Below are 26,150 nucleotides of genomic sequence, written 5' to 3'. Positions count from 1 at the left end.
TTAGGGATAGGACATTCCAGGCACCCACCCGAAGGGACCGCCTCAGGTTAACCCAAGGAGACCGCCGTCTGGTGGACGACACCTCAGCACCACTCCGACACACTCTCCCGCAATCTGACCCAGGGATGTTACCCCGTGGTTTCCCTCCTATCAAAGATTGGGGGTCCCGAAGGCTTTGCCCCAATCCCATCATCCGGTGAGCTGCCCTGCGAAGGGAAGCTGCACAGGAGGTACTCCCACGGAGTGGGTTTTCAGATTTTTTTGCGTTTTTGCGTTTTGCGGAATGAAGCGTTTTACGGTGGCTGGAGTGCAAATCCTGCCGCCAACCTCCTAATAAGAAGTAACCCAACTGCAGGAGGACGTCCGCAGACACAGTTGGGCACTAGATATGGATGGCCGTTGGCTCACAAGGAGCTCCTCCGCCCTTTGACAGGTTTTGTTTTTAATCCTGCTGGGTGTCCATATCCAAACACCCTCCTCACCAGAAAACCTGGTGGGGGAGACGGTTTAGTCGCCGACAACCCGACCATGGAACAGGTTAGTACAGGTTTACATGGTACCTGTAGCAGGTCACAGATCGAACCTGACCAAACAAAATTCCAAATTCCTACCCCAACTACTGCTGAAAAGGCAATGGCAAAGGCAAACCACCCAGTGAAATCCTTGCCAGGAAACTGCTTTGGCAGCAGTTATGCTTTGTAACAGTGGTAAACCTGAATCAGAATATGAAAGGAGCGAGTGTCACCGGTGGCTTGTGAACAGTTCATTCTACTTCCCTATCTGCAATCATGTACACCTGAAAGGTCTCAAACATCATTTCCAATTTTATAACAAAATAAAATGATTCAACATGAACAAATACCACCCGTTGCTTCATTGACGGGAATACTGAGTGGGGGGGGGAGGGAGAGGGAGAGGGGTGGGTGAAAGAGAAAGGGAGGAGAGTGGGGAGGCAGAGAGGGAAAGAGGGAAGGGAGAGGGAGTGAGGAGGAGCGAAGAGGGGTGGGGAAGGGAGGATGGAGGGAGAGTGAGGAGGGGTGGGGGAAGGGAAGGCAACAAGAGGTTAGAGGAAGGGAAGGCAAACGTGCGGTGGAGTATCAATTACGATTCATATTGTCTCATCAAAATGATTCTGCATAGAATAACAATAAAGATCGAAACAACATAACATCTGAAATCCATTTTCTACCGGTCATACTGAACATACCACCTCGAGACAAACACTGCCCAGACGCATCCGGAGCCAAGATGTCCAGAGACAAACACTGCTTGGACATGTCCGGAGGAAAACTCCTGTCAAGACACGTCCGGAGACTAGCTTCCGTCTGGACACGTCTGGAGACAAATTCCCATGCGGACACGTTCGGAGATAAATACCATGCGGTATTTGCGCTTGAGCTATTTAGCCAGCGTATGCCGACCTATGAAAAATGTGTCGAAAACACTGGCACACGTCGAATACGGTATGGGTAAGTTGTGTACACGTTAGGAGCACGTTGAAAAACAATGAAGTATGCTGTCATATTCCGTGGTACGTCTAGTACGTCGTGAAATTTCAAGCATGCTGAAAATTTTACGACTTACTCGACGTATGCCTCACAAGTTCCGCATACGCTGGCATAAGTTCTCTGCACATTCCGCGATCGTTGACACACGTCGGACACACGTTACTTGTAAGTTACTCATAAGTCGAAACACGTCGAGGTAATGTTTAGCATACCCGAAACTTAATTTTTAACCTATGAGTAACGTGCTTTGAACCTATGAGGAGCGTGCTTTGAACCTATGTGTAGTGTGCTTTGAACCGAAGTGTAACGTATCTCAAACGCACATTGTCGTATGTAGACAAATTAGATTGACGTCTTCCGGACAACCACAGAACTTATTGAACGTGTTTCTAACTTACATCTACCGTATAATGGCGATTTGGCAGCGTTTAGGGGAATTGGTATATACAAATGGGCTTCACAAGAGGAACCCGTCAGTGTTCCAGACTCCATGTTGAGTAAATGTCAGTAGTAGTACTAGTAGTAGTAGTAGTAGTTCCATGTAAGCAGTTGTAGTAGTAGTTCCATCTCAGTAGTAGTAGTAGTAGTAGTTCCATGTAAGCAGTTGTAGTAGTAGTTCCATCTCAGTAGTAGTAGTAGTAGTTCCATGTCAGTAGTAGTAGGTTAGCGTGATGGGGAGGGTGTGGGTGATGATGTTTCCTCATTGCATCCACGAATAGGAGACTACTTTGCACCATTGTTCGATGTTCTTTTATTTTCGGCTATTTTTTTTTTCTCATTCCCACGATGAACTATTTTTTGTTTCAGTTTTTAAAGTATTCAAAACGACTTGGACAAATGCATAATGTACTAGTAATGAACACAGAACGCTTCGATAACCTATAGATAAGTTATTCCAACGATTGATTATCGTGTTTTAGGCGTCCACAACCTATGCCCAACGATAGTCTAATGTATGCATAGCGTGGCAGCATATCGTCGACGATTACGTGAGGTTTTCTATTCATAGGCTGCAACTTCACTTTTAAAAAATGCCCGTCACTCGCCTATTGTTTTTTGGATGCTGGTGCTCGGCAATTGAAATAGTTTCCATTGAACGAGTTAAATCGCTTCCACAGCACCCGTTGGTTGGTTGGTTGCCATGACCTGCAGTCATGGCACCAACAGCAGCAGGCTCAGTGCCAGCCTCATGCCAGGCTCAAGCAGATCCCAGTAGAAGGTGTACTGCTTGGTTATCCTTGGACCCACTCTGGCTAGCAGCTCGTCGAACATCGCTGGGGGCATTCACAGGAAGTTGATGAAGGATGCATGGTCCTCGTTCCGGAGTTCCACCATGAGCTGGTCATATATGCCGTAATGGCGTCGCCTCCCGATCCATGGTCTGACCCAGTTCCTTCTCCTCCGTTCACGTCTTCTTCTCCCAGATCTATTGGCACGCAACTGGTGCAGTGTCAACTCGATGAGGTCATGTTGATGTTCGAGGACAGGTAGGTATTGTCGTCTCAGCCTTGCCGTATCCTCCATCTCTTGGAATGACATGGACATGTACTCACCAGGAAGTCTAAAAAAAAGACGTGTTCCTCCTGCGAAGGCCCTTTTATACACCAATTCCGCTAATCGCTGCCAATACGTCATTATACGGTATCTGCAAGTTAGAAACGCGTTCAGTACGTTCTGTGGTCGTCCTGAAGATGTCAAATACGTCGACATACGTATTTATGTGTAGGACATGCTTTACAAATAATTCCCAAGCACGTTACTCATAAGTATACTATAAGTATTATATCATAAGGTATAAATAAGTCACGGGTACCCCAAACATTACTTTGACGTGTTTCGAGGAACGAGGAACTTTCAAGTAACGTGTTGCGAAGTGTGAACAACGTTCGTGTAGCGTGCTTACAAAACGTTACTCATAGGTTAGAAATAAGTTTCGGGTATGCTAAACATTACCTCGACGTGTTTCGACTTATGAGTAACTTACAAGTAACGTGTGTCGACGTGTGTCAACGATCGCATAACGTGCCTAGAACTTATGGCCAGCGTAGCGGAACGTGTGAGTCATACGCCGGCATACGTCATAAAATTTCAAGCATGCAAAAATTTGAGGACAACCCAAAAGTGCAACGTTTAAAGTCAGCGTACTACGACGTATGGCAGTGTTTTTCAGCGTGCTCTTAACGTATACAAAACGTACCCATAACGTATTTGACGTGTTCCAGCGTTTTAGACAAATTTTTCATAAATCGGCAGACGCTGGCTAAATCGTCAAGGTGTGACAGCGGCTTAAGATATGCGATGAAACTTTCACACCATGGCGCCCGTCACAGGTATGGCATGTCCACACACCCGTGGACAGACCCGACAGATCCAAATCAACCAAAATATACCACGTCATGTACGCTGTATGTGTACTGTTACGACTGTGGAAATTCACAGAACACCATAAAAGGTCCGTAGTTCAGTTAGATCGATCAGTCTGTGTTCAGTTAGATTTCCCCACCATTGTTTAATGGAAATTATTCATGTCACGGGGCTGTGATCCTTTGAGATAGTGTTTTTCTTTTCGATCATTATTTTGAACCAACCACATCTCCACCACCATTACAACAACCAACATCACTCCCCTTAACCACAACACCAACCACAACCACACCTGCCTCTCAACAACCATGCCATCCTCACCACTCCGCCAGCAACCGTCAACATCTCCACGCCACAAACATTGCCTCACCTTAGTCTCCAAAACGCCGCCATCTTTGCACCAGCCGCGGCGAGTCCCAAGCGTACAGCGTCGCTGCAAACCGACGCCGGGGGTTTCGTTGTGAGCGCAAGCGACGGTGATTCCACCACGTCTGCTCTGTGTAAAAGCTTCGCCTCGAAAAACGGATCACAGGAGATAAAGGGGCGGGGCATGTGGGGGTCGAAACGCAAGTCTGGTGATTTCTACAACGTCCGCTCTGTGTTGAAGCTTCGCTCTCGGAGAATCAGATCCAGAGGGCCGGTGATCTCTACCACGTCCACTTTCCGGGCAGAGGTCAGAGGTGAGAGGGCAGAGATCAGATCTCGTCTCACCAGCCCTATAAAAGGCCGTGCAGAGCGCCAGTTCAACGAGTCAGTCGGGTCTGGAGAGTGTCTATCTGGAGCGGTCGGGGAGCTGCGCGGAAGTCGGAAGCCTGGCGCTTGGAGCCTTCAGTCGGTGAAGAGGATCGGAAGCCAGGAGGAGACGCGAGCTGGGAGCGCAGCCCCGCCTGCTCTGCCGCGCAGACTTGCACGCTCGAGTATGGGCCGGAGAGGACTCACCAACCAGCTACTAACGGATCGGGCTTCGTGACAGTCCGGGCAGCGCGAGGGACAAGCGGGCTCTTAACGAGAGCATAAACTCGGAAAGAGCGAAGGCCCGTTTGTTCCTCTGAGGCGTTGCCGGCTGGGCCCAAATCACCGGGCCGTCGGACGAGGCCTGGGCCGGACCGCGGCTCCACCAGCTGCCATGGGAAAGGAGCGTCGTGGGTCGCCCCAGCAAGGAAGGTAACCTGCGCGGCCTCGTGGGGCCTTTTCGGTCAGCCAAGTCCCACGCCATAAAGGCCCACGGGCCCAGTGTGACCTCCCTCTCTGTGGGGGTGGTCTTTTCTTTTGCGTGCATGTTGTGGCGCCGTGTCCATAAGTAAAACTGTTAAGTGTCTGTAAATTAATAATTATAATAATCATATTCAGTCGTAGTGCTTTCCCTTGCTTTTGTTTGCCTGTATACGTGTTGGCTGTACATATGTGTAAATTGAAAACAAATGTGCTTTGTTGAAATGTACCCCGTTCGTTGAGTCTTCTCCTTATTGAAAATGCCATCTTGCATCACGGAATAAATAGCTGGGTTTTAAACACCCGTTAAATAGAATCGGATCCGGCGAGGTCAGGCGATAATACCCGCTCGGTTATCACTGCAGAACGGAATGGACCGCTTAAGCGGTTCGTGTCCCAAGCCGACCTGCGTCGAGGTACAGTCGCCCGGTCGACTGCCCGCGCAGGTACTTAGGTATATCGAATTCGGCGAGTGACCCTATCTTGCGCAGGTAGACAATTGGCTCGGCCGTGGTGGGGTTGAAGACCCACCCGTGACAGGGTTCCGGCGTTGCTCTGGAAGGTCACGACTGAATTGTCCGTCCGTTGGGCGAGCTGCTACTATTAGTGGAAAGCGGCAGTTCGCACGCCAGCGGGCGCGAATTCGGAACAGTACCTCTACCTTATCGTAAATGTCGTTTGTACATCCCAATTGGGACATTAACTGTACCACTATTGACTGTAGGACGCAAAGTAAGTGGCTTAAGCACTCACGCAAGCACTCCAACGGAATGCCTGGCTTGGCAAATAATTACCGATTGCCGTTGAGAACAGTATGCATTCGGAATTGCCCAAGCAATGTCCGAGTTGGACAAATAAACACTTTTCTGACGTCAGAACTGCAACTGAGTTCAAATCTCAAGCTTACATTTTGTAATTCTGCTTAGTTTAAGGGATTCTCGAGGTTATTGCATGTGCTGGAATGAAATAAAGCCACGGACCCTGGTGTCTCTGGGCATTTTTAAGCATTGTAAAGTACCCAGCGATTCACCGATATGATGAACAGGCATTTGATAATGAGTGAAGAAAGTGAAAAAAAAACAAAACACTTTATTGTAAAGAAATCGTTGTGGCCTGTTCTAAGTCATGGCAGGATTGAGCAGGTCAAAAAACATGGTGGCTTCAGATTCCAGCAAGTTTATCCAGGATACACCTTCAGACCCCAGAGAGCGAGGTGGCCGAAGATGCGCCTGATGAAGGATATAATTAATTAAGGCCATTAGTTATCTTCAAAAGGGGTGTTTTAATTAACACAAACACCCCATTTTCAGTCATGCACTCCCTTAGAGTTTTCTTAGTATGCATGCAAAGTTTGAGGCTGCTAGGTTTTATAGTTTTGGAGTTATGGACACACACACACACACACACACACACACACACACACACACACACACACACACACACACACACACACACACACACACACACACACACACACACACACACACACACTTATTGGTATAGATTGCACTGACCTGTGCCTGTGTACATGTCGAGAGCAGCTTTAGCATCAGTGCCAACCCGAGTTGAAGCGACACAGAAGAGGAGGAGTGGAAGTCTCGACGAGGCATATGATGTGGCAGCATTATTCCTCTCTTCAGCGTTTCCAGATATTTTAACACAATGCAGGTCATTCTTCCTCAGAATCTGCTGAAGTTCCTGAATGAATGTATTTTCTGCATTGTTGCTGCGACCATAAACAGCATACATCAACTTGATAACACCTGGGTTTGAGGAAGAAAATGAGCAAAAAGAAATTTTTTTATTACGATGTGTATGTTGATACAAAATGGTAAAACAAAATGAAAGAGGAAATACGGCTGAAGGCATCTTAGAGTATTAAAGATCAACTCAATTAAAAAGGTATTAGGCTATGAGGTAGGCTACAAATTTGACAGGGAGATGTGATGTAATAGTGATGTGAGCCGGGGTTTGGGGGCGATAAACGACCACTGGGTGGAGCAGTGGAGTCGTCTCCCACCGAACACCCCGAATTTAGGTCGTGACTCTCGGAAAAGTCCAGAAAGGTCACGGGTCCCTTAGCGGACCGTGGTCACCAATATTTTGATGGCGTGGGGTAGGGTTAATTGCCTAATTTCAATATACCTAAGTACCCACGTCGTCCAACTACCGGGGAAAACCACACCCTCGACGGACCTCGGGTGGAATGGACTGTTTACCGAGCCCGATCTGGGTGTAAACCGAGCGGGGATTACCAAGATCCGTCAGTCCAAATGAACAATTTACGGCACAAACGGCCTCACTAATTCTCAATACGCACCGTGCTGGGTTAATGAAGGAAAAACACGGATGACGAACTGGAACATTTAACACAGGGGTTTATTTATAAACAATAATCGGGGAGGGGAACACACAAAGAGCAGAGTTATCCGACTAAAGCAGTGGAAACAATGTACAGTGAAAAACATTTAATCAATACTACTTAAAGACGGGGCACACGGACACACACACACACACACACACCCAAAATGAAATGGACCTCAATGGCCACGGCCTTTATTTGCACCTGCCCGCCCCATGCAATCTGGTCGAGCTTGTCCGGTGGCGGGACTCGAACCCACCGCCAACAACGCAGAGCCAGGCACCAGGGACCAGGGAAAGAGCGTCGGACGCCAGCCAGCACGAAGGCGGACGAATGAGAGATGACGAGCCGACCAGCGATCGAGCCCGGAACAGCTTCCTTGATCAGGCCACACCAGGCGAGGCAGACGCGCACAGCCAGCATGGGAACGGACCAGACGAGCACCCGCGGGTAGACGAGAACGCCAGCAGGCAAAAGGAGGCTTCTTTTCCTTCTCCTCTTTACGGGGCGAACCTTCTCTTCACGACGGGGCGAACTTCTTCTCGACGATGGCTCGCCACCTCGTCTTATCCTTCCCCTCCCCCGCGGGTCGAGGGAAACGCTCTGACGTACTCGCCTCCGGATTGGACGAGGGGTTGTCGGGCGATTCGTGGCCGCCGTTGATTGGAGGAGCTCACGGTGGGCGGAGGGAACCTCATCCCTGGACGTGACACGCTGCACGTGGGCGATGGACGGCGATGGTGTGAAAACGAAGGATGAAGATTTAAAGATGTAATAAAAAACTGACTACAAAAGTAACTCGTTGCGCACACACAAAATTCCCATTAGACAGAAGGATGGGACCCTGACTATAAACACATACTTATCAAAATAACTGAACTGCGGGGGTTGCTGTCTGTCTGTGTGCAAATGGCTTCTAGATTCGTAACAATGGTAACGTAGTGCAGGATGCCCAGTGACGAGTATCTTGATCATAGGCAGTGCATTTTAGTGGACTTTAGTCCAGTGCCAGACAATTTCTCCGAGTCAGTTGTTTGAGAGGATGGCAGAGGTTGCTTAGCATTGGCAGAAACTTGCTGAGGTTTGTAACAAATCCGATGAAGCGATGTACTGTCTGTCGCCGTAGGCATCTCCACCACAGCTTGTAGCACTTTCTAAAGATTTGGCTTCATTCCCTCTTTCGTAAGTACTTTAAATGCCCTAAATAGGAGTTTTGTGTCTCATACAGTTTCACTTTCTCAAGGTTTACATGCAATCATTTTAGTATGCACTACTCAAAAAAAAAAAACGAGAAAAGGAGCAGCTTCTGATCATGGTCGGCCAATGCTTCTTCATCGATTTTTCCTTTCCTGTACAACAGAACAGAATGTCATCCAGAACCTTCTTCATGCTTGGTAACCCCCTCCCCCCAATCTGATCAATTTGTTTCTTGAACTATTGATGCACAGATTTAATTTGAAGTGGTATCCGCAACCAACGGTAATGACCGGATGGCATATCGAATGCTGTCAGATCGAAACTTGGCTCATCTTTCACATCAGAAAGTGAAAGAACCAATATTTCATGTCAAATGAGCTGAGAATACGTGCATTTCGCAAATCCGGCAGGATATCATCATCCAGTAATGACTCTGCATGATTGCAGTGTTGGGGTGTTTCAGATCAATGAATATCCTCAACTTCCCTGTAGACGGTTTTATCCCAGTTACCATACTGTTCACCGATGGAGTTGGTGTTGTAACAGGTGTGATGATGTCCAGCTCTTCCAAATGACTGGGTTTCCCTTCGAGCTTGGAACGCAGTGCCACTGGACTTCTGCGTGTTAATTGAATGACGAGTTTGACACTGGGGTCAGTCTCAGTAGAACACAGGCCTTCAAGGAACACTCTCCAGAACCTTAAGGCCCGGTCACACCTTGACGTTTTAGCCAGCGATGGCAACGTATTAAAATGTATGAAAAACGCTGGCTTACGTTGAACTTTTGATGTTTTTTTTTTTAAAGATTCGGACGTATTCATAGCGACTTGGTCTTATGTATAACGCATTGGTAACGGACACAGAACGTTTCGTTGTGTTATAGATAACTTATACCAACGAATGCTGAACCTGTTGTCGGCCTACACAACCGATGCCCAACGATAGTCTAACTTCGGCATAGCGCGTTGCACGCATCGCCGACGATGTCGTGACGTAGCCTATTAAAAGGCTGACGCACAACGATTCGAATCATAACCGCTGTAGAAATGGAAGTGTCAACATCGCGGTCACACCTTGGCGATCTTGCCAGCGTATGCCGACCTAAGAAAAATGTGTCTAAAACGTTGGGGCACGTCAAATACGGTATGAGTAAGTTTGGTATATGTGAGTACAACGCAAAAGTACGCTATCATACATCGTAGTAAGTAGAGTACGTCAAGAAATTTTAAACATGTTCAAAATTTTACGACGTACTCGGCGTATGACACACGTTCCGCATGCGATGGGGATAGGTTGTACACACGATATGTGGACGCTTGCACACGTCCACAAAGGCTACTTATAAGTCGAAGCACGTCGCGGTAATGTCTTTTTTACGCGAAACTTATTTCTAACTTATGTTTGACGTGCTTTGAACCAATTCTTTACGTAGTCCCAACACACATCGACGTATGTAGACGTATTCCAATGACGTCTTCCGGTCGACAAAAAAAATAAATGAACGTGTTTCTAGCTTACAACTGCCATATAAATACGTGTTCCCAGCGGTTTTGGGAATTGGTATATAAAAATGCTGCTCATAAAAGGGGAACCCAACAGTGTTTTCAAGTCCTTTTTGAGTCGATGTCCATGTCAGCAGTCACAGTATCAGTATATCAGTATTAGTATTAGTATTAGTAGTAGTTTGTTCATGTTGGCAGTAGTAGGTGAGTGTGAGGGGGAGGGTGTGGGTTATGATGGATCGTCCTTGCATTTAACGATTTAAATGATAAACTCAACGATTTAAATGGCTGCATCTCCACTATTGAAAGTAGACGCTTGTGCTCAACAATTGGATTTTTTTTTACACTCAACGACTTTTAAACGGTACCACTCAGCTATTTTCATTGTTTACAATGAACGATTTAAATTGCTGTCACTCGCCTTTGTTTTTTGACGCTGGCGCTCGGAAATTTTAATCGTTTCTATTGAACATGCTAAATCGCTCAAACTCCACTATTGAAAGTCGACGCTTGCGCTCAACAATTGGATTTTTTTTACACTCAACGACTTTTAAACGGTACCACTCAGCTATTTTCATTGTTTACAATGAACGATTTAAATTGCTGTCACTCGCCTTTGTTTTTTGACGCTGGCGCTCGGAAATTTTAATCGTTTCTATTGAACATGCTAAATCGCTCAAACTCCACTATTGAAAGTAGACGCTTGCGCTCAACAATTGGATTTTTTTTTTTTTTACACTCAACGACTTTTATACGGTACCACTCAACTATTTTCATTGTTTACAATGAACGATTTAAATTGCTGTCACTCGCCTTTGTTTTTTGACGCTGGGGTTTGGAAATTTGAAGCGTTTCTTCTGAACGTGTTAAAACACTCAAACTCGACTATTTAAAATAGACGCTGCCGATGGACAATTGGAATCATAGCCAAGCTAGACATCGAAGTGTGAACATCCTCGTCATGCCGAAGAAAAGTTTGAAGAATGCTGCAAATAAGTGTCCTGGCCGTGGCCGTGGATGCTGACGCAAGGACGATCCATTATACCGATGTCTTTCAGCCTATGAGTAACTTAAAAGTAACGTCTGTCGATGTGTGGCAACGATCGCGTAACGTGCCAACAGCACGTTAATCATAGGTTAGAAATAAGTTTCGGGTACGCTAAACATTACCTCGGCGTGTCTCAACTTATGATTAACTTACAAGTAGCATGTGTTGACGTCTGTCAACGATCGCAGACCGTGCATACAACTTGTGGCCAGCGTAGCGGAACGTGTGAGTCATACGCAGACATACGTCGTGAAATTTCAAGCATGAAAAAATTTGAGGACAACCAAAAAGTACAATGCTTAAAGCCAGCGTACAACGACATATGGCAGTGTTTTTCAGCGTGCTCTCAATGTTATCAAAACTTACCCATAACGTATTCAACGTGTGCCAGCGTTTTTGAAAAAAAAAATCAAAAATCGGCATACGTTGGCTAAAACGTCAAGGTGTGACCGGGCCTTTAGGTTCTTGCCACAATTCTCTGTTGGGAACCCAATATTCCAGCCTTAAGGGGCTGTCACACCTTGACGTTTTAGCCAGCGTATGGCAAGGTCTCAAAATTTATGTAAAACGCTGGCGTACGCTGAACTATTGATGTTTTTTTGAAGTTTTGGGTGTATAATAACGTGTTGGACGTATGCATAACGTATTAGTAGCGTACACAGAACGTTTTAATCACATATAGATAACATACCAACGAATGCTGAGCGTGTTGTCGGCATTCACAACCTATGCCCAATGATAGTCTAACTTATGCATAGCGCGGCAGCGTATCACCGACGATCACGTGGCGTAGGCTATTCATAGGCTGCGGCTCGACGATTCAAATCATAACCGCACTAGGCATCGAAGTGTGAAGACGCTGTCACACCTTGACATTTTAGCCAGCGTATGCCGACGTATGAAAAATTTGCCGAACCAAGTTGGCACACGTCGAATACGTTATGGGTAAGTTTTGTATGCATTAAGAGCACGCTGGCATACGTCGTAGTACGCTGGCATACGTCATTGTACGCCGAGTACGTCGAGAAATTTTCAGCATGTTGAAAATTTCTCGATGTACTCGACGTATGACACACATTCCGCATACGCTGGCATAAGTTGTAGACACGCTACGCGATCGTTGACACACGTCGACATACGTTACTTGTACGTTACTCATAAGTCGAAACACATCAAGGTAATGGTTAGCGTCAGTGTTCCAGACTCCCTGTTTTTTTTTCTTTTTCTTTGGCATGACTGTTATGATTTATATTGTTGAGCGGCAGCCTTTTAATTATATGATATTATAACCGCGCTAGAAATCGAAGTGTCAACATCACCGTCATACCGAAGAAAAAAAAATTAAAAAAAAAAAAAAAACAAGGGAGTCTGGAACACTGACGCTAACCATTACATTGACGTGTTTCGACTTACGAGTACCTTACAAGTAACGTGTGTGGACGTGTGTCAACGATCGCGTAACGTGCCTACAACGCATTACTCATAGGTTAGAAATAAGTTTCGGGTACGCTAAACATTACCTCGACGTGTTTCGACTTATGAGTAACTTACAAGTAACGTGTGTCGACGTGTGTCAATGATCGCGTAACGTGCCTACAACTTATGCCAGCGTTATGCGGAACGTGTGAGTCATATGCTGGCATACGTCGGGAAATTTCAAGCATGGAAAATTTGTCTAACAGCTCGGCGAACTACGACATATGCCAGCGTACTACGATGCATGCCAGCGTGCTCTTAACGTATACAAACTTACCCATAACGTATTCGACGTGTGCCAGCGTTTTAGCCCAATTTTGCATACGTCAGGCATACGTTGGCTAAATCGTCAAGGTGTGACAGGGCCTTTAGCAATTACTGTCACAAACCTAATTAACCTATCGATTAAGGCCCAGTCACACCTTGACGTTTTAGCCAGCTTATGCCAATTTTTTAAAAAATTGTCTAAAACGCTGGCACACGTCGAATACGTTATGGGTAAGTTTTGGAAACATTGAGAGCACGCTGAAAAACACTGCCATACGACGTAGTACACTGGCTTTCATCATTGTACTTTGCGGTGGTGTTCAAATTTTAGCATACTTGAAATTTCACGACTTATGCCAGCGTATGACTCACAAGTTCCGCATAACGCTGGCCATAAGTTGTAGGCACGTTATGCGATCGTTGACTCACGTCGACACACGTTACTCGTAAGTTACTCATAAGTCGAAACACGTCGAGGTAATGTTTAGCGTACCCGAAACTTATTTCTAACCTATGAGTAACGTGTTGTAGGCACATTACGCGATCGTTGACAAACGTTACTTGTAAGTTACTCATAAGTCGAAACACGTCAAGGTAATGGTTAGCGTCAGTGTTCCAGACTCCCTGTTTTTTTTTGTTTTTTTTTTCTTCGGTATGACGGTGATGTTGACACTTCGATTTCTAGTGTGGTTATGATTTAAATCATTGAGCGGCAGCCTATTTATATTATATTATAACCGCACAAGAAATCGAAGTGTCAACATCACCATCATACAGAAGAAGAAGAAGAAAAAAAAGCAGGGAGTCTGGAACACTGACGCTAACCATTACCTCAACGTGTTTCGACTTATGAGTAACTTACAAGTAACTTTTGTCGACATGTGCCAACGATCGCATATCGTGCGTACAACTTATTCCCATCGCATGCGGAATGTGTGAGGCATACGGCAAGTATGTCGTAAAATTTTAACACGTTTAAAATTTCAAGACGTACTCCACTTACTACGACGTATGATAGCGTACTTTAGCGTTCTATTCACGTATACTAAACTTACCCATACCGTATTCGATGTGCGCCAGCGTTTTAGACGCATTTTTCAGAGGTCGGCATATGCTGGCAAGATTGCCAAGGTGTGACTGCAATGTTGACACTTCCATTTCTCCGGCGGTTATGATTTGAATCATTGTGTGGCAGCCTTTTAATAGGTTACGCCACGTTATCGTCGGCGATACGTGCAGCGCGCCATGCATAAGTTAGACTATCGTTGGGCATAGGTTGAGAAGGCCGACAACAGGCTAAGCATTTGTTGGTATAAGTTATCTATAAGTTATCGAAATGTTCTGTGTCCGTTACTAATATGTTATGCATACGACCAACTCGTTATGAATACGTCCGAATCTTTAAAAAAAAAACATTAAAAGTTCAGCGTAAGCCAGCGTTTTACATACATTTTGAAACGTTGCCATTGCTGGCTAAAACGTCAAGGTGTGACTGGGCCTTTACATAAGAGGGGACTGTGAGAGGTGAGCCTTGCTAACGTTAGCTTTTCTCACTTCGCGCTCCAACCCATTTTGTTTCAAAAATTCACAACAATCATCAAATCCAGAGTTCTTATAAAGTTCTTCATTCCTAGTTTTCATCCTCTGCCTTCCTCAAGGTGGTCCTGGGCGGGTTCACGCAAAAAATAAGTGACAACTATATTCGTTATTCTTGTGTGTTTGTCTGTCTGTCTGTCTGTATATCTGTATGTCTGTCTGTCTGTCTGTCTGTCTGTCTGTCTGTCTGTCTGTCTGTCTGTCTGTCTGTCTGTCTGTCTGTCTGTCTGTCTGTCTGTCTGTCTGTCTGTCTGTCTGTCTGTCTGTCCCGAGCATAGCTCCGTGGGTTTTGATCCGATCCTGATAAAATTTTGGTGGGAGGTTTATATCATGATCTGGTTGTGTTTTCCTGAAAATGGGCGTGGTGCGCCCATTATGGGCGGAGCCACGCCCAAAAAACGTGTTTTTAGGGGGTAGCCGATTTCAATTTGCATCTTCTCCTAGGGGATTTGTCGAATCTGACAGGGGTTTCGGTATTTCGTTAGTCCAATGGCACCTGCATAGCCCCACAGAGCTCGAATTTTCATTTTCATCCCAAGGTAAAGGTCACAAGGTCACGAACTTAGAAAATTGCAAATTTTGACGTAAAAAATTTTCTTCTCCGAGGGGTTCGTCGAATCTGGCAGGGGTTTCGGTATTTGGTTAGCCCAATGTTACCTGCATAGCCCCACTGAGCTCGATTTTTCATTTTCATCCCAAGGTCAAAGCCACAAGGTCACGAACTTAGAAAATTGCGAATTGTGTTTTTAGGGGGTAGCCGATTTCATTTTGCATCTTCTCCTAGGGGGTTTGTCGAATCTGGTAGGGGTTTCGGCATTTGGTTAGCCCAATGGCACCTGCATAGCCCCACGGAGCTCGATTTTTCATTTTCGTCCCAAGGTCACAAGAGCAAGGTCACAAGGTCACGAACTTAGAAAATTTCGAATTTTGACATAAAAATCATACGACCGCCCAAACTTTGAGAGCTGGGATGACAATATTTTTTAATGCATAATCTTGAGGTCATTCCCCACCTAAAGTCTTGAAACCATTTTGCTCTATCTCGAACACCTTGCCCGTGGCACCCCCTTCAATTTTGTTTTTACGCTGATTTCATCAAAGTATGGATAATCCGAGGAGTGCGAAATGCCATATAGCCTATATGACGTTATATTGTTCCTGGAATGTTCCAGAGGAAATTTTGCACCAAAGGTCATAATCCTTGATCTTTGACCTTTAAAGTTCACAAAGGTCAAATTTTCAAAGTTGTGGGAATCGAACCGGGTTTTCGACCTTCTTCGACGAACTAACTCCATTATGCTATAGCACGTATCCTGTTTCCTTATTTTAATGTCCACAACATTGTTTTGTGACCTTTAAAGGTTATGCAAAGGTCAAATTTTTAAAGTTCTTGAACGAAACAGGGTTTTTGACATTTTGCAGCTAATGACCGGTCACTCATGTTGATCATTTTTATAACTTGGTCAAACATTATCACATTGTCTCATCCTTGACTTCTGAAACAATCTACATCGTCAAATACCACTCATGAACCATCGTCGTCTTCAGACTTGTTTATCTTGTCTTATTTTTCAAGTTTCAATATAAATCCCATCAATTGTCTACATCCCGAGTGAATGTCACCAGCTTCAGTTATCAGTTGAGCCCATATACTCAATTTTAAAACCATAGAGAAAATTTAATGGGCTCCCTGTCCTTTATAACACATTTCAAGTCGCACGTGACCAAGTGGAACATTCCCATCCATACACACAGCAATAACATTAGCCATTACATTCCACCATTACCTGCAAGGCCAAGGCATCACAATTACCTGCAGGTGTGGCTTCAAATCAGCAGTGGGGAGGTCCTAAAATGTGGTGGTGGAAGTGTAGCATTGTGTGTGTGCCTGCAGCACAAACAAAGACCTACTTTGATGAAGATACTGGGCTCCCCATCCATCTCACACCCCAGCACCACAACAGCTCCCTTTGCTATATGCCCTGCCAGAGGGGGTCACCAAAATGGCACTTCATAGCCTATCTATGGTTGCCAGTGGTTGGTCTTCTGATCCGTGGCCAACCGATTGCTCTAATCCCAGTGCGTTTTCCATTCCCAGTCACTCTCTGGGCTACTGGGGGCAAGACATGGCGAGCAACAGGCTTCCTGCTCTCCATCAGAGCCGAATAGACTCATGGACACACACCACTTCCTGACCCACAAACCTTATATGCAATTATCCCTCCAAGGCTGCCATCCATCTCTATGTACAACTGCAGTACACGCTACAGGATGTTTTCCTCACATTCCATGGCCTGCAGACACGCAACATCGTTGGAATCACAATAAAACATAACAAGTCTGAAGACGACGATGGTTCACCAGTGGTATTTGACGATGTAGATTGTTTCAGAAGTCAAGGATGAGACAATGTGATAATGTTTGACCAAGTTATAAAAATGATCAACATTATGTGGTACGAGTGACAGATTATTTGCTGCAAAATGTCGAAAACCCGGTTTCATTCAACAACTTTCAAAATTTGACCTTTGCATAACCTTTAAAGGTCAAAAAACAATGTTGTGGACATAAAAATAAGAAAACAGGATACGTGCTATCGCTTATTGGAGTTAGTTCGTCGAAGAAAGTCGAAAACCCGGATTGATTCCCACAACTTTGAAAATTTGACCGTTGTGAACTTTAAAGGTCAAAGGTCAAGGATTATGACCTTTGGTGCAAAACTTCCTCTGGAACATTCCAGGAACAATATAATGTCATATCGGCTATATGGCATTTCGCACTCCTCGGATTATCCATACTTTGATGAAATCAGCGTAAAAACAAACTTGAAGGGGGCGCCACGGGCAAGGTGTTCGAGATACAGCAAAATGTTTTCAAGACTTTCGGTGGGGAATGACCTCAAGATTATGCAAAAAAAATATTGTCATCCAAGCTCTCAAAGTTTGGGCGGTCGTATGATTTTATGTCAAAATTCGCAATTTTCAAAGTTCGTGACCTTGTGACCTTGACCTTGGGATGAAAATGAAAAAAAAATAATCGAGCTCCGTGGGGCTATGCAAGTACATTGGGCTAACCAATTACCGAAACCCCTGCCAGATTCGACAAACCCCTCGGAGAAGATGGATTTTTACGTCAAAATTCGCAATTTTCGAAGTTCGTGACCTTGTGATATGACCTTGACCTTGGGACGAAAATGAAAAATCGAGTTCCATGGGGCTATGCAGGTGCCATTGGGCTAACCAAATACCAAAACCCCTGCCAGATTCGACAAACCCTCTAGGAGAAGATGCAAATTGAAATTGGCTACCTACTAAAAACACAATTCGCAATTTTCTAAGTTCGTGACCTTGTGACGAAAATGAAAAATCGAGCTCCGTGGGGCTATGCAGGTGCAATTGCGCTAGCCAAATACCGAAACCCTGTCAGATTCGACAAAACCCCTTGGAGAAGATGCAAATTGAAATCGGCTACCCCCTAAAAACACATGTTTTTTGGGTGTGGCTCCATCCATAATGGGCGCACCACGCCCACTCTCAGGAAAACACAACTACATCATGATATAAACCTCCCACCAAAATTTTATCAGGATCGGATCAAAACCCACAGAGCTACGCTCGGGACAGACAGACAGAAAGACACACAAGCTGGTAGGCGGACATGGGTAGTCGACTACTCAAAAGAACCTGACGCGATGGGCCCGTTTGATGGGGAATGACCTGAGGATTAAGCACAAGAAAATTCATGATTCTAGCTTCAAGGGTTAATGCTGCAGATTGTTTTTTCGTTAAAATACCCCCACATTTAGAGGTTTTTCGGCCGTTGCTAGGCAACGGAGGGGTCCATAGCAACGGTTCTTTCTCACACATAACTAGGACATACCATGAACCTACCATACCAGTTTCATGTATATCTGACTCATAGTCTCTAAGATATAACGAACTTCGTTTTTTTATTGTTTTCTACCAGGGTTCATTCAAAGTCTATCTTCTCCGACAGTTTTCATAGGATCCAGCTGGAAAATTTTGACAATATGGCTGAATGTACTGCCCACAGTCACTCGTGGCCCGATTTTTGATTTTCGAAAAAAAAAAAAAAATTTCACTCCGAAAAAAAATTTCAAAAATTTCAGTCCTGTTGCTAGGCAACAGTGGTGTTCATAGCAACAGTTCTCATTTGCACACAACTAGGTCATCGATGGTATGAACCTACCAACCAAGTTTCATCGAAATCGCCATTGTATTAACTGAAATCGCCATTTTAAATACTGATAATAAGGGTAGAACAAATCAATCTCAAAAAAAAAAAATTTGAATTTTTTTTTTTTTTCGAAGAGATCGACTATACCACCCAACAAATCTGAAATTTTTTTTTTTTATCTTGCCAAAACGAAGTTTTTGCAAGATATGTTAGTCAGCTTGTATGTTTTTTTTTGTTTGTCTGTAATCATGTATAAAAAATTCTGCAGAGCACAGTTATCATTGGAAATTTTTGTAACTTCGCATATCAGAGGCCTAAAGAGGTACCTTTCAGCACATAAAATTTTGAAGGTTAAGGTCAAAGGTCAAGGTCACTTTGTCGCAAATCAGAGGAGTCGACGAAACCTTTATTTTTTGAGTAATTTTGATCGGATAGTCTTCAAACTTCATGGGAATATATTTCATGTTCTGGCACTCAGCTGATTAATTTTTGGTGGCGATTGGCCTTGACCTTCATGGTTAGCGCCTTAGGTCAAACATATTTGACCCCAAGGTCAAATTTTCAAGTTTTAGGAACCATATTGTATAGTACCTCAAATTGAACACCTCGATGAATGCTTTCTAGATATGTCAAGCTTGAGACATTATGACGTCAGTTGGTGATGTTATGAGGCAAAAGCATATTTTTCATGGTTACTCTGTAGAACGATTCTCATTGGAATCTCTCATAGGCAGATATTCCTCAAGGAGTCGCTCCTGGTGGATAGCAGCTCTGTTCACCTCAGTGTGACCTCACACGTGGTCACCTTTTGGCAAGATGCGGGTCACCCTGCAGGTGACATTGGTTTTTTTTTTTTTCGACTAGATCGACTACCCAACAGATAGACATGCAGACAGACAGACACACAACAATAACGAATATAGTGCTCACTTATTTTTTTCGTGAAAATATTTTTTCGTGAACCAATAATCACCAGTGAATGGTCTTTATTTCACACACACATCACATTTTAACCCTTCCTCCCAGTCCACATGCCTGGCTCTCATGGCTACTCTTGCCCGTCATCCATACCAATTCCCCAACTCACATACATACCCAAAAAAGCAAAGCATGACGAGTCGTGACAATGGGGAAATGTTAATTTATTCCAATCCAATTACAGCTGGAGAGGTTGTTCAATGCAAGCAGTGCCTGCCTATGCCAATGAAAACCGAGGGCTCTCTTCCCAAACTGAAAAATAATAATCACAGTGGACTATCTGTGGAATATTATGCAAGCCACTCCAGGCCTTTCCCAACCACTCCATAACTCTCCACAGATGCTCCGGTTGGTTGTCTGATGGATGGGACTCAAACCTGGGTCCATGCAGTTTGACCCGTGTCCATACACCAGCCCAGCATGGCAGGTTTCCCCATGCTGGCTGTCCCAGAGCCTCAGGGAGAGGCTACTAGACCGCATGCCCAGACGGTCACCTCCTCCGGCTCATATTCACCCTTGGTGGTGCCGCCTGCAACACCCCCCACCACCCATGGTGGTCCTCTCGGCACACCAGCAAAGGTGCCCTGAAGGGACCGTCTCGGTTCCCCAGAAGACTCAACCCCCTTCCAGAGTCCGGTGATGCATACCGGTCCGAGACACTCGCTCGGACGGTACCCTGATGTACACCTTGTCATTGTCCCTGTTGGAATGCAAATATTCACCGCAGTCTGAGGTAATTTGCACTCTGAAGCAGGTTCTCCTCGAGGATTTGCCTGTATTTGGCTCAATTCGTTGTTCCCTCTATTGTTACAAGTCTCCCAGTCCCTGCTGCTGAAAAGCATCCCCATAGCATGATGCTGCCACCACCATACCTCATGGTAGGGATGGTGATAGATGGGTGATGAGCTGTGCTTGGTTTCCGCCAGATGTAGCGCTTTGCATTCAGGCCAAAGAGTTCAATATTCGTCTTATCAGACCACAGAATATTTTGCCTCATGCTCTCAGAGAGTCTTCCATGTGCCATTTTGCAAACTCCAAGCATGCTGTCATATGCCTTTTTCTCAAGGGTTGGCTTCCGTCTGGCCACTCTCAAATAAAGTGCAGATTTCTGATGTGCTGCAGAGACTTTTCTTTCCGGCAGGTTCTCCCATCTCAGCCAAAGAACTCTGTAGTTCTGTCAGAGTGGTCATTGGGTTCTTGGTCAACCCCATGACCAAGGTTCTTCTTTCCCAGTTGTTGAGTTTGGTCAGCCGGCCAGCTCTAAGAAGAGTCTGGGTAGTTCCATATTCTTTCCATTTCCTAATGATGGAGCTCACTGTTTTTAACACTCTCAAAATTGTTTTATACCCTTCCCCAGATCTATGCCTCCTCAGAATTCTATCAGGGAGTTTGACGGACAGTTCCTTGGACTTCATAGTGGAGTTTCTGCTCTGACATGCAGTGTCAACTGTGGGACCTCATATAGAAAGGTGTGTTTTTCTCTAAATCATGTCTAATCAATGAAATTGCCCACAAGTAGACTCCATTCAAGGTGTTGAGACATCTCAAGGATGATCAAAGAAAATTGGATGCACCTGCGCTCAATTTGGAGTGTCATAGCAAACGGGTTGAATACATTTTGACTCAAGACATTTCAGCTTTTCATTTTTAATTAATATGTAACAGTTTATAAAAAATAAAATAAATTCCACTTTGACATTATGGGGTATTTTATGTGTATATCAGTGACAAAAACAAATCTCAATCTAATCCATTTTAAATTCAGGCTGCAACAACAAAATGTGACAAAGTAAAAGGGTGTGAATACTTTCTGAGGGCACTGTATTTGGCTGGAAGATTGACAAGAAGGCAATTACGATGACAAAGAAGCAAAGTTTGTGCAAAACACATGTACTCAACTGTCTGTGGTCTGTTTGTCCAGGCTGCTTCAGATCTGTTCTCGTTTGCGTAGGTCAAATGACCATTTTTCACAAATAATCAGATGTGATCTTACATACTGAGATGACTGTTAAATGTCACTCCAAAGTCACGGATGGCAGACCTTGGCTTACCAAAAAGTTTAACTTCTGAACGATTCCACTGACAAAGACTGCAATTCAATATTAAAATAAATGATCACAAAACGCTTAACATAATTGCTGCTTTAAGTTTAAAATTTGGGCACAATCATGCGATTTGTAATGATATAAATTACCTTCCTCATTCACCATCATTGCTTTCCCAGTTGTACTGTGTGTAGAATGGATTCTTCTCAACATCTAAAATTAGTCTGGAATGGTGGAACGAAGGTACAGACACGAACGGCAGGTGGTGCAGAAACTCGGCACAGCTCAAATATTATGCTTTCTATCCTCACAGCTGGTTAAACAACATTTTCACATTTTGACAAAATGGCACAGCATGGGATCCATTTTGCAAAAGTGCCAGAGTAATGTTAAAGCAGGAGACACCAAACAAATTCAAACCACACCTAACGATGTAATCTGTGAGGGTTTTGCTATTTTTGATACGCCCAAAGCTACACTCACTGAATGCGCCTACCACCCACATTTGCTTGGTTCAGGTGTTCATTTGTTATCATCAGAAAAGCACCCTCAAAAATATTTAAACCAATAAGATGTTTAGACTTTAAAAAATTTGCTGGTTTTGTTTGTATCAAAATATCCTTTTTATCGACTTATGTGAGATTTAAACAATTGTCATACTTTAGCTCCGACATGGGGCTCGACTTTGCATTTCAAAATCTCAATAAAATTATAATATATATATATATATATATATATATATATATATATATATATATATATATATATATATATGGACCGGCCTTGTACTTGAATGGGTAATATGTTGTTACAATGTTGAAATACATCCCATAGTCCTATATACACGAAGTTGCATGTGCAGTACTTACAATATTGTCCATTTTCTTTTTAAAAAACTCCAGACATTTCCACTCATGTTTGTAAGTCATTTGAAACAGTCATATAATTTGACTCAATTCTGCAGTAACTTCCAATGAAACACCATAAAGTTAGAAGCTGATTAGCATCTAGCAATGAATAATCAGACATGTTGTAAGCATTTAGGAAAGAATCAGCCTTTTCAAGATTTGATATTTAAAAGCAAGGCCAAGTTAATACAGTAAAGTTTAATTCTAATGAGCAGTTAAAGTGGGTGTGGCTCTGCTCACAAGGGGCGTGGGACGCCCCTCATACAAAAAGACAACTAGACCATGATATCTAGCTTGTGTCCAAGTTTCATCAAGTTCGCATCAAACGTCACGGAGCTATGCTCTGGAAAGAGTCACAAACAGACAGACAGACAAACACACACACAAACACAACGAAAATAGTAGTCACTGCTGGCACCCGCGAACCAAAAATACAGTAACACCGAAGTTGTTATGTTGGAATCAGAATACCATGAGAATCGGGCCTGGCTTAGTGTACTGCCTTTCCTTTTAATAAGAAAATCTATGCAGCCATATGAACCTGAAAACGCAGTCACATTTCCTGAAAATCTGTCTGTTCCTCTCCACTGCGATTACTTTAATGGCCCAAAGTATTCCCACCTTATTGTGAGGTAGTTTTTCAATCAATCTTTCATAAACCGGTTAGCTCGGCTAGTCGTTCAATTGAACATGGAGAATAATTTGGAATTTGTTCAAGGTGCTGGCGATAACTTGTCTGTTCTTTATGAAACACAGTGCAATATTTAATGACCACCAACTCATGGTAGCAGCTGTGACACTCGAGCTGCAACGTCCTTCCGTGGGATGGCAAACTTTGTGAAGCAATGCTCTGCTATCATTGGGTTATAAATCGAACAAGACTAAGACCGCTTAAAGGCAAGTATGCTATCTGTCCATTCTTGTCAGACTGCAAGTTCACTTGTACTCCCACTTACACTAATAAAGCACGAAGATGATATTTGACTCACCACCGACAAAGAGTAGCCTGAAAGTCGCTTTACTCCTCTCCAGTAAAGCATTCGTTCTTAAACTCTTTTAATGTACAGGTTTTATTGTGCAGTACAGTACTTACAATAATTAATCAGTCATTGTATCTGTATGCACTCCATCGTTCTCCATGTATCTGTATGGACATTAAACTGAGCATCCTGTCTACCGGCATTAGTTGGTGGATGTTAAAAATCCCACGGTGCCCTTGGCGAAAAGGACACAAAAGGTACCCAAAAGGTTTCAAGGTACACACAAAAAAAAAAACTTTACGTAATGAAGGGTTTAACCTGCATATGTAGGGCGCCCCTTTATATGAACTTTTCCAGAGCATCACAAGGTTCCTCCGAAGACCACAAAAGATGTACAGCATGCACATGAGAATTTTTTGAATGTGCCTTATTATCTATAGTTTGGCATTTTCCACAAGCCATGGAATGTCCCTTCTTTTCAATAGTTTGTCACATGGCACATCTATCTATATATTACTAAAACTCTCATCTTGTATGTATATATATATATATATATATATATATATATATATATATATATATATATATATATATATATAATATATATAGATATAAATAATATATATACATATACAATATATATATACAGTATATACATGTATTATGTTCCCAAAATACAGCCAAAACGGCACACGATAGTACAAAATTTTTCGGGCCACCTTACTTACCATTCGCCTGCAGTGTGCAGTATCAAGTTTCGTTCAAAACGGGCAAAATATATATATATATATATATATATATATATATATATATATATATATATATATATATATATATATATATATATATATATAAATCAAATCCCGATTCAGTCAAGTACTCATCGGGAGAATTTGATCAATGCAAACGTCAGCGGTATAGTTTGCTGGAGCTATATATTTTTTTCTTTTCTTGAAATGATTTTTTTCATCAACTGCTGTCACAACGGGAACCCAATGGGTTCATGGGTCGTCTTGTACCGTATAAAGGGGCCTTTTCTATGCCCCTGGCATTTTTCTCAGGAACATGCTCGTTCCTTCCACACAAAATTCACGATCCATACAGTGGAGTCGAACCAGGTTTCACTGATTTCACAAATATCAAAATCATCATGTTCTTCTGCTATAAGTGGATGAGGTGCGTGTGTGTGTCCCCGTGTGTGTGTGTCCGTGTGTCCATGAGTGGCATACTTTTGCATCTGTTAATTACGTACCTCTATTCATGAATTACACACCACTGGAACGAACCTTTTGACCCTTTAGACTGCCGAGACCCCTTCGAACTTTGAAGACTCTTTAAGACCCTGAAGACCATGAGGATCCAAAAACCCAAATGACTCAAAAAGACCCCACCCAAGGACCTAAAAGTCCCCGAGGACCCAAAATTCCCAAAATACCCAAAACCCCAAAAGTCTCAAAAAGTTCCAGAGGACCCAAAAGTCCCACAAGTTCCCAAGCACCCAAAAGTCTCAAAAGTTCCTGAGCACCAAAAAGTCTCAAAAGTTCCCGAGGACCCAAAAATCCCACAATTTCCCTGAGGACCCAAAAAGTTCCTGGGGACCCAAAAGTCCTGAAAGTTCCCGAGGCCCATAAAGTTCCAAAAATTTCCGAGGACCAAAAAGTCCCAAACATTCCCAGACCCAAAAGTCCCCGAGGACCCCAAAGTCCCAAAAGTTCCCCAGGACCCAAAAGGGATGCAACGGGACCATGAAGACCAATGCAAATTTGGTCCATCGGACCAACGGGTCCACTCATTGATAAAGTCAGTGAGATCTGCAAACTTGTTCCTCAGGCATTGAGCATTAAAATAACACAATTTGAGAGGCTCGTATTCTTTACAGCCAGAGATAAAGGTCGTTGTTATTTTCCCTTTGTGTCAATGAACTTGAACTATTATTTACACTCAATCTATTTTCATGAACACAAGAGGGTAGTCATTTGTGAGGAGGACCAGGGGATGGAGGTGTTTGTAGATGCCTTTTTGCCAGGCTCTTCCCCTTAATACAGTTGGGATCTGTCTCATGTTTCTTCTTCAGTTCCGGCCTGAGATTGTAGTCTTCCCATCTTTCCATTTTTGTCATGTCCTGTCTTACGTAGACTGACGCTATCTGTCAAAAGACAAATTTCTCACTAGGTAAATGCTCGTTGCATTTCTGAGGCACTTCCTCTTGAACTCATCACTCTCAAGTGAAACTCTAAAGTAATCTTGGTTTCCCATCAGATTTCAGTCTGTCTAGCCTGGTGTGCAGAGTTGGCTGATGGTGGTGGTGGTGGTCATATGGCAGCTTAGCTGCCAGGGTAGCTATCATTTCTTGAAGCGCGACTGTGTCACTGATGCAGTGTCCCTCTACCAGTACACACACTGGAACTGGTACTCATTTCGCCGACCTCGGAAGGATGACAGGCTGAGTAAACCTCCCTGGTGTATTAATTCAACGGCCGACGGGGCTTGACTCAGGACCCTCGGATCCCA

At 43.8% G+C, this 26,150-nt stretch overlaps 1 protein-coding gene across 3 annotated transcripts in view; it reads right to left on the bottom strand.

Annotated features, from left to right (window-relative positions):
* The window catches only part of LOC147016044 (uncharacterized), a 34,605-nt gene that overhangs the window by 6,842 nt on the left and 1,613 nt on the right, over positions 1-26,150 (bottom strand). Inside the window, exons 1-2 of one of the 3 annotated variants that reach the window (XM_085848731.1) lie at positions 21,901-22,119; positions 6,605-6,847 (exon numbers count right to left, since the gene is read on the bottom strand). In XM_085848731.1, the coding sequence (XP_085704857.1) occupies positions 6,605-6,847; positions 21,901-21,964 (307 nt within the window). In that variant the 5' untranslated portion in view covers positions 21,965-22,119. Of the gene's footprint in view, positions 1-6,598; positions 6,848-21,900; positions 22,120-26,150 lie in introns of those variants that run through there. The other 2 variants (XM_085848730.1, XM_085848732.1) reach the window with 2 other exon arrangements.

This window comes from Eptatretus burgeri, chromosome 12 (assembly GCF_056783735.1).
Source record: "Eptatretus burgeri isolate ZD-2024b chromosome 12, Ebu_testis_v1, whole genome shotgun sequence".
Lineage (NCBI taxonomy): Eukaryota > Metazoa > Chordata > Myxini > Myxiniformes > Myxinidae > Eptatretus > Eptatretus burgeri.
Note: the sequence above shows the minus strand (reverse complement) of the source record. Positions and strands in the feature narration are given on the sequence as shown.